Below are 9,574 nucleotides of genomic sequence, written 5' to 3'. Positions count from 1 at the left end.
CAAAACTTAAGATAAAACTGTCTTATCAACCATTGTACATGTCCTTAAGAGACCTCCTGTTTTCTCGCGGCACCGGCCGAACCGCCCTCGCCCGTCAACCGCGGCCTCGCTACCCCTCTCTGCCCTCACCGCCGCCCCGTCGTTCACCCCACTCTCTCTGACGGCGGTGAGCCGCACCCCTTTCGTCCTCCGCCTCACCACCGTCGCGCGACCTTCTTGGGCCAGGCCCAGGATGACGCGCCTTATGCGCGGGCGTGGGCGTTCGCTTGCGTGCGGGGAATAGGATTTGCCAATAATCAGGGCCGAGGAAGACAACATAAAGCACAAAACGAGGAGCGAATGGTCATTTTCCTTTGTGAAGAACAGTTCGAGCCCCGTACAGGCTCATGACACCCCCTACATGACCCAGAAAAATTGCCTGTCCCAGAGGTCTCCTCCCTCTCCCAGCAAGGGAAGAAAAAGAAGCAAAACCTTCTACAACACCACAGCGAGGTGGGGGAAAATTGTCACAGGCAGAGTACCGTGACCAATTAACGCTGCGGGTGGCGGGACAAGGCGAATTCTAACTCTAATCTGACAGGGATTGCTCCCCCTTTTCCCTCTCGGTTCTTCTCCGCGGTGTTAATCTGACTCATGGGCTGTGTTTTGTGCTGAACCTGAGATCTGGACCTGCCACGGTCTCCGATCGGAGAATACAGCTTTCAGAAATGCATGGAGCACATCATCTGCCTGCCCAGCTGTCAAGTGTGGGGATGTTTCTGTCTTGATGAGCATGCTCGGAGGCGCTGACCAGCTGCAGGGGCCGCACCATAAATGTTGATGCTGACATTGTTCCGGCTGAACATCACACATAAGTTCCAGACGATTTCCATATTCTACCTTCCAGGGAAACAACCATGACGGTGACATCGTCGTGGTATTTCCTCCGGTCCCCTTGAGGTATATCTAGTAGCTCGTAGAAATCCATACCTGGAAAGCCAAAGAAGAAATGGGGCAAAAGCAGATCAAAACACATTTGACATTCAACATAACTCAAACCAGCTTAGATGTATGACGTAATGCATCGGCACATAACAATAAGCCAATGACCGAATGTTAATGACTGTATCAATGTGAGATGGCATACGGCTGGAAGAAAATGATAAAATGATGTGAGGTCCTTCAGAGAGACAATCTAAATTTGGGTAGCCTAGCTAGGAATTTTGACTGCTATTTGGTAAAGATAACTTAAGAGCATTTTATTATTTGGAATAATATGTCAGGGACAGTCAATTTGGCGACGGGCATGTCATTTGTGTATATGAATTTGCACGTGACCATGTCATTTCTGTATACGTGTAATGCTGATTACAGCAAAGAATGGTCACATACAAACAAATCAAGAACTGAAATATGAAAAGGCATGGTATGGAAGGACAGGCATGACAGATAAAGCTTACCAGCTTTCTTTGCTGCACGCGAAAGAAGTTCCTCAATTAGACTCTGTGCTGGGTCGCCTTCAGGAAATCTCTCCATGAAATTCTCAACATGCAGAACTACCTCCTCGTTGCTCAGGTACTGATATAAGCCATCCGAAGAAAGTACCAAAAACTGGTCCCTTGAAGTGAGCTTGTGATGGCAAAGAGAAGGTATGCATGATATGTATGGTGCATCACCTATGTATTCATTGCGGAACATCTCCAGCAATCCATTGTTCAACTTTGCCTGTACAACATACACAAATTCTAGGTAAGCTTTATCTAGGTTTTCTATTACATTAGACCAATCGGAGCTTCTAAAAGTAGTTTCTAAATAATTCAAAATTAAAAATACTCCCTCTGTAAAGAAATATAAGAACATTTAGATCATTAAAATAGTAACCTAAACATTCTTATATTTCTTTACAGAGGGAGTACTAACTCCTGGTAATAAATTCATACTCATTCGAAAATAAGTTTTTTAGCCAACAAATAAACTGCTAACAGGAAAAAAAATGAACTATGAGAGTAGGGTTAGATCTTAGTAAACACCCAACCTCCCAATTACCTGCTTGAGATACCCAGCGCCAAATGCTCGGGTAACTTTTAAACGGCCCTTTACTCTGTCATTTACGATACACTGATCATCATCTGGATGTTCACGTTTGATCCTCTGCACTTCCTGCATATCATAACAAATAATATGAATTCATAGGCATAAATAGTGCAAGGGGTAAAATGACAAACTGCTTTCATTGACAAATTTAGAAGACAAATAAGGGTAATGGAAATGGAACCTAACAGCAAATGACCAAATGATGAAACAAATGGATGTGACTCTGACCAACTGAAAATAAGGCATCAAGGATAACAAGTGTTCTGCATGATCTTTTCATAAAGACATGAAACTTTTTTTTTGCCTTGGTGTTTCAACTTTAAAGCTTTCAGGTATTTGCAATAAAATGATTTCCATGGTTAGTTCTACGAAATATGAATGCAAGCCCGGCAAAGAACAATAATGTGATGGTTTGATCATTTAGAGTGCCTTACTGCTGACAGAGGCACGCACGTTTTGCATTTAGAGACGCGAGCAGATTGCTCACAGACAATGACAGAAGCTCTGGCGTACACATAATAAACAGTGGAACAGCAGGTCAATAGAACATAAATGTATATAAGCTACAAACTCATTCTAAGTTGTGTCAACAGATTTGCTTATGCAGAGGAGTGTCAGCACAAAGTTACCTCTTCGATGCTGGTGCTATGATCGATAGACAACTGCAATGCCTCGAGCCCAATCATGGGATATCCGACAGGCCTTGACTCGATCTCCAATCCCACGCCGATGTCATCCATCCTCATGGCTCCAAGCCCGCAACCATGGTCATCATCTGCTCGTTGCGCCACAATGGCGCGGCTGTCCCCAAGATTCATTACATACACATCGTCATCCCTCACCAATGCCACAAGCAGGCATGCCCCGGTCACCGCCAACTCCGGGTGGGATCCCATTGATTGGTCAGTCATGTCGAGGTATGCTGCCTCCGTCGAGGCCAGCGCCCGAGTGAGCGCACCAAGCACAGCTCCATGATCTCTCACTGCTGGCGCTGCCTCCAACTTCTTGGGACCCCACTCCCTGTTGATTTCATCATCACCCACAGCCGCTGCATGTGCCCACATGTTGAACCGACGCTCCTTGAGCCTGGCAAGCGACATTGCAAACCGGCCGGAACCTGAAAAGTCGAGTTCATTGTCATCGTCGTCGCCGTCAGCGAGGAACTGCCACAGCCGCTTGCTATCCCTGTCTGCCTCTTCGTAGAATATCCCACGAAGCTCGCGTAGGAGGAAGCGGTAGAGGTTGGCAACAAGGAAGTCGGGGGCCTCAGGGCCGTTGAAGCCGTCGTAAATGCCGACGAACAGCCAACGCTGGTCCTCGGAGACAACCACGTGGACGCGGTCCTCCCCTGCACGCCCGTGCGCCCACTGCACGCCGTCGTCTCGGCGGAGTGGCACCATGAGCGCCGGCTGGTGCTTCTCGGACACGCTCCGCCGCAGGCTGCCGAATAATGGCTTCCGGAACCTGCTGGAGAGCCCTCTGGACGAGGAGGAGGTGCGCTTGGTGGGCTTGGTGGGGAGCGGGCCGGAGAAGGGCACGGCGGCGTCGAGCGGGCCGGAGAGCTGGGCGCCGCGGTCGATGGGCCCGGAGAGGAAGAGGGGCCCCGAGGAGAGGTTGGAGAGCTGCAGCGGCGCGGAGGAGAAGGAGGAGGATGTGTGGAACGCGGAGGAGTAGTTCTGCGGCACGGAGCCCGCGCCGGCGGCGGAGGAGGAGAGGTAGAGCGGCACGGGCACGGAGGAGTTGGCGGAGAGCGCGGCGCCGGAGATGCCGTGGCGGAAGGAGGAGGAGTATGCGGCGGCGGAGGCGTAGCAGAAGGAGTGGCCGAGCGCGTCGTCCAGGCAGGGCTCGGCGTCGACGGACGCCGGCGCCGGCCGCGAGCACGCGCACGCGGTGAGCAGCCGTGACGCGCCGCTGCCCATGGCATCCGACGCTGGCCGCGGCCCGGTCAGAGGAGAGGCAAAGCAACGACGACGGGGAGGGAGCAGAGCAGACCTTGTTTACCAGCACATCGCACCGAGCGATACGGGGGGACGGCGGCGGGCGTGGGGCTGGAGCTGCGACCGCGGGATCTCGCCGGGGCGGGGGTGGGATCTCGCCGGGGCAGGATCCAGCGAGGGCGCGGGGGAGGCGCAGGATCCGGCCGGAGCGGAGCGGGGAGGGATTGGGGGCGAGGGGGGGCGAGATTGGGGGCGGCCGGGCCGGAGGGAGGGGGGGTGGGGGATTGGGGCAGGGCGTTGAGAAGAGAGAGAGAGGGAGGGAGTTTTCTATGCTCACTCCTGTCAGTGATGTGCACACTAACAAAGGAGGGAGTAGAGTAGAGTGGGGAGGAGGAGACTTAGCGCTGGCGTAAGTGCGAAAACCGCAAATTTGACATCGGAATTTGGCCGCTCCGGCGCTGCGCTCCTCCGGGGGCCGGGCCGGGAAAGACCTCACCGGACCTGTCAGGTGGTGCCGATATGGCGGAGTGGGCGGGGTTTGTCCGCACCCGGCACGCACGCCGTGGAGCAGGGCGGGAGGGACGAGCGGCGCGGCGGCAGGCAGGGCGGAGGGAGCGAGACCCGTGACGTGGGGGGAGGGATGGGGGGTGGTGGGTGGGGTGGGAGAGCGGGACGGGGGTCAACGCTGCGCCCTGGGAATCGCCTACCCCGGTCGGGCTTAATTACGGCGGGCGGGACTCCGCTCCGCTCCACTCCACTGCGCCGAGGAGAGGCGGGCGCGTGGATCCGCGCGGCGCGGCCAAATTGGATGGCTTTGGCGGGGCCGGCTTTGAACTCGGACGACTGCTGGACGGTGGGCTCCTCTAGTCTACACTCCTCGGTGGAGCGGGCGTTTCGAAAGTGCGGCCGACGCGAGCGCAAAGGCGACGGGGAGGGGAGGGGAGAAGATTACAGTTTACAACGGGAACGAGGAAGCATCCCATGTGAATCACCCGACGTTTATCGAGAGTGGCTTTGTTTCTTTTGTGATGGCAGTGTAAACTACTCCACTGTCAACATGTGAAGATTTATCGCATGCCTTCACGTGCTTTTTACCAAGTCAAATTCGACGATATTGTGGCCCAGTTCTTTTGACCGATTCTCCCAGAATCTTGAGAATTGACCCAGCTTCTTTCAGAATATATAACTCATATTTTGTTTTTACAATCCTAGCTAGTTAGGATGTAAACAGCTACTAGGATTGTAAAAAAAATGGATTCAAGATTTTGGGAGAAATTGGGTTCCAAGAGTAGATTGTAAGAGCATCTATAACCGCATCTAGCTAATCCGGCCTCTCAAACTTCGTGAACACGTCCGCACACAATGACTGATCACATCCTAATGTCTTCTTCCACAACCAGATACCTCATTACCAAATCCTCGAATCCACGCAATTACATGGAATGTAAAACCTAGTCTAAATCTTCGTTGGGGCTAGTTCATCTTCATGTTTGTGTCCTATTCGCCGGCCGGCTGAGCCCCGGGAGTGAAGGTGCGGTCGCTGGCGAGGAAGAGTGGACATGGGACACGGAACGGCTTACAGGACGCAAGGCAGTGCCGTCCCCCCACCCTACTATTTCCTCATCGGAGCTCGTGGCCTGGACGCCGTTGCTCAATGTGAGGTCCACGATAGACCCCTCGTAGTTGGAGCCCGACACCTCTAGCACGACACAGTTGTGGCGCTAGGGGGGCGGTCACCTGTACCAGCGCCGGAGGGGCGTCCAACTCCGCCTCCGAGGAGAGGCGCGTGGATCCGGGCAGCGTGACGTGGGTGCCCGATTCCGCAAATTGGATGGCTTTGGCGGGGCCGGCTTTGAACTCGGACAACTATTGGACGGTGGGCTCCTCTGCTCTCGTTTCCTCGGTGGAGCAGGTGTTTCGAAAGTGCAGCGACGCGAGGGCAAAGGCGACAGTGTCAGTGTGGAACGATGATCTATGGGACCAACAGGCCCCTTCGTGGTTCGGCGAGGGGAATGCACTAAACGCAGAGAGCGGGATGAACAGAGAGCACGACGATCGTTTACCCAGGTTCGGGCCACCTTTCAGGTGTAATACCCTACTCCTGCTTGATTATATTAGGAACATGGATGCACAATTACAAAGGAGCGCTCTTCCCCGGCAAGGCGTGGGGTGGCAGCTACACGAGCAAGAGTGCGTCTGAGTTTGAATGGGTTCGAACCCCTCTAAAGGTTGCCCCGATCCTCCTTTTATAGTGTAAAGGAATACCACAATGGCAAAATAGTCATTACATAGTGACTAGATAGAAACAACACTATCATATCTAACTCTGCTAGTTAGGACAAAGAGCATTTAATGCATCTCTAGGTGTCGCAAGGAGGAGAAACCCCGACAAGTGTATTGTACCGCTTACTACAGCTAACTCCTATTATCTTGACACGCTGCTAGGACGGGCGTCGATAAAGGTAATTTCACTCCCAGTATGCTGCCACGTGTTGGCCATCTCCACCTAACTACCTGTGGGCTCGACACCTCACCGCCCAGCGACCAGCTGGCTAGAGAGGTGGAGCGCTAGTAGTTGGTGGGGGTCCGCGGGCGACGGAGCTTGTCGGGTCTTCTCCTTGCCGGCAAGGGTTGCTTCTATTGTAGATCTCGCAACTTGTTTCAACCCTTGGTCTTCTTGATGTGCTCATTGATCTCCGAAGAGTTGTCTTCTTGAGTTTGGTCGCTTGTTCGGAGGCTCCAACTTGGCCGGGGAGTTGCTACTTGTCTGCGCATAAGTCAGGGTAGTAAACACTCATGTTTACTGCACCGACAGGAGCCCCGGGGCCTAGATCACGCATGTTGCTGCGCATCGTAATGCACAGACAAGCAACATTGATCATGTCTAAATTGGCACCTGTGTCTTGAAAACTTCTTTGCTTATTTATTAATATGAAACCAAGCCAACCCTTGGCTTTCCTCTAGTACCCTTGCCACTTAGGCGACATACTTTGTTCATGTCAACAACTACCAGAGCGGCTCCATGGTCACGTGTGGCTCAGGTAACTACCATGTTTGTGTAGCGCTCAAGATGCGATTATATCCCAATCACGTGATGAACTCATGATTGGGGCACAACCGCATTTCGAGCGCATACCAAGGTGGATATCATTACAACATACCATGTACTGAATAGATGAGAATACAAGATAAAGGCTTACACTCGCCACAAGTTACAAGATTCATACAACAATACATCAATACATAGCAATCATCATACAAAAGAGCAAGATCTGACTACGGATGAAATCAAACGAAAAAGAAGAACGACATCCACCCTGCCAGTCCCAGGTTCCCGGACCTGGAACCTATCCCTTGATCGAAGAAGAAGAAGAACTCCAAAACAAGCAAGCATCACACTCGCGTTAGATCATCGCATTACCTGTACCTGCAACTGTTGTTGTAGTAATCTATGAGCCACGAGGACTCAACAATCCCATTACCATGGGTATCAAGACTAGCAAAGCTTAATGGGTATGGAAAAGGATAAGTGGTGAGGTTGCAACAAGCGACTAAGCAATATATGGTGGCTAACTTACGATTACAAGAGTAAGATGAGAATCTATGCAAACGGTCACAAACTAGTAATGATCAAGAAGTGATCCTGAACTACTTATGTTCAAACATAACCCAACAGTGTTCTCCTCTCGAACTTCCCCGAAAAGAGACAATCACGGTTACACACGTGGTTGGTGTATTTTAATTGAGTTTAGTTCAAGTCCACTACAACCGGATATTAACAAATTCCCATCAGCCACATAATCGCGGGCACGGCTCTCGAAAGTTTAAACCCTGCAGGGGTGTCCCAACTTAGCCCATGGTAAGCTCACGATCCGCGGAGACAATCCTTCGTCGCGGGACCCTCCGGTCAGACTCGGAATCCCGGTGCACAAGACGTTTCGACAATGGTAAAACAAAACCAGCAAGACCTCCCGATGCACCGACCTAGCCTGATAGGAGTCGCGTATCTCGTTCTCAGGGTACACCGGATGGGCAAGACGTCGAGTTGGATGAGACCCTGGTTGCCCAGGGGGCGTCGGACATCGTGCAGTTTGGACCAACACTCATGTGGAGAATTGGCCCTGGGGGTTGATTAAGTCCACGTGGGTCGGCAAGTCCATATGCAAGTTTTAGTTGTTATTAGGCAAATGGTAAAACCAATGTTGGGCCTTGCTGGAAGAGTTTTATTCAAAGCAAACTGTCAAGAGGGCCCCATACCCCTCATCGTGTTAGGGACGCAAAAATCAAGGAACATAACACCGTTATGACCGAAACTAGGGCGGCAAGAGTGGAACCAAACACTAGCATAAGGCCGAGCCTTCCACCCTTTACCAATTATATAGATGCATTAATTGAATAAGAGATATTGTGATATCCCACGATACCCATGTCCCAACATGGAACAACCTGCAACTAGCAATGCTATAAGAGGGGCTGAGCAAAGCGGTAACATAGCCAAACAACGGTTTGCTAGGAAGGGTGAAAAGGTTAGAGGCTATCATGACAATTTGGGAGGCTTGATAAACAAGTTGTAGGTAGCACGACATAGCGATAGCATCGAGACAACTAGCATAGCAAAGATAGTAGTGAGATCTAAGGTGACAGTCATCTTGCCTGAAATCCTGCTAGGAAGAAGACCGAATCCATGAAGTAGACGAACCAACGTAGTCGAACGGATCCTCACAATCGCAACATTACCGGAAGTATCAAGAAGAAGCAACACCGGAAAGAAACAAACAACATGGTAAACAACCATCACATACACATGGCATGATGCACAATCAAGTATGATGCATGTCCGGTTTAAAGAGGCATGGCATGGCAAAGTGCAACAAACAATACTACAAGTTAAGTGGAGCTCAATATGCAACGAGTTGCATATTGACGAAACACCACATTCAATCATTTAGTTCACTCTCGTTTATGTACCCAACAATATTAAATGTTATTAAACATGGCAAGAGGTGAAACATAAGTAAACTAACTCTCTAGGCAAGTTTAAATGAGGCCGGAAACAACAAACAACAATTCCAGAAAATCCTCATGTGCATATTTGAATTTGTTACTGTTCTGCCCTATACACAATTTTAGAGTTATTAAACATGCAAAATAAGTGCACCATGTTAATCTATGCATTTTTCTACCCCATTTACATATAAAGTTTATTAAATTCGGAGCTATGGTTATTTAGTTATAAAATAAATCATTTTAGCATGGCATTTGAGCAAAATTAATCAAACACCAATTTAAACATTTTTAACATGGATAAAAGTTGCATATTATGAAACTACATGAAAATCTAAGCATTTTACATATGATGCATGGTTATTTAGTTATTAAATGCATGAACAGCAAGGGTTTTTCTGCAAAACTACAGTGCACTGGTTAATTAGCAAAGACGTTCTGCGGGAAAAAATGTGACTCGGGCCGAATCTGGCTGGCCCAACATGCACAGGAGAGGGCCGGGTGCTGCTCACCCTGGGCCAAGGCCCAGCTCGGTGAGGAGGGCGCTAGCTGGGCCGGAC

At 50.4% G+C, this 9,574-nt stretch overlaps 1 protein-coding gene across 1 annotated transcript; it reads right to left on the bottom strand.

Moving 5' to 3' along the window:
• Nucleotides 1-319: 319 nt before the first annotated feature.
• On the bottom strand, nucleotides 320-4,658 carry LOC125514181 (probable protein phosphatase 2C 26). Its single transcript, XM_048679459.1, has 4 exons — nucleotides 2,703-4,658; nucleotides 2,026-2,139; nucleotides 1,440-1,704; nucleotides 320-969 (listed from the first exon to the last, which is right to left on the bottom strand). The coding sequence occupies exons 1-4, from the start codon at nucleotides 3,990-3,992 to the stop codon at nucleotides 845-847; spliced, it is 1,794 nt and encodes a 597-aa protein (XP_048535416.1). The 5' UTR covers nucleotides 3,993-4,658; the 3' UTR covers nucleotides 320-844.
• Between the last annotated feature and the right edge of the window lie 4,916 nt (nucleotides 4,659-9,574).

This window comes from Triticum urartu, chromosome 6 (assembly GCF_003073215.2).
Source record: "Triticum urartu cultivar G1812 chromosome 6, Tu2.1, whole genome shotgun sequence".
Classification (NCBI taxonomy): Eukaryota; Viridiplantae; Streptophyta; class Magnoliopsida; order Poales; family Poaceae; genus Triticum; species Triticum urartu.
Note: the sequence above shows the minus strand (reverse complement) of the source record. Positions and strands in the feature narration are given on the sequence as shown.

What these genes read in the sequence shown, in the direction of transcription:
- LOC125514181 (XM_048679459.1), bottom strand. Translation starts at nt 3,992, where the DNA reads ATGGGCAGCGGCGCGTCACGGCTGCTCACCGCGTGCGCGTGCTCGCGG. An exon ending in ATAGCACCAGCATCGAAGAG is followed by an intron (nt 2,140 to 2,702) that starts GTAACTTTGTGC and finishes TATGATATGCAG; the next exon opens with GAAGTGCAGAGGATCAAACG. An exon ending in GCGTGCAGCAAAGAAAGCTG is followed by an intron (nt 970 to 1,439) that starts GTAAGCTTTATC and finishes TTGGCTTTCCAG; the next exon opens with GTATGGATTTCTACGAGCTA.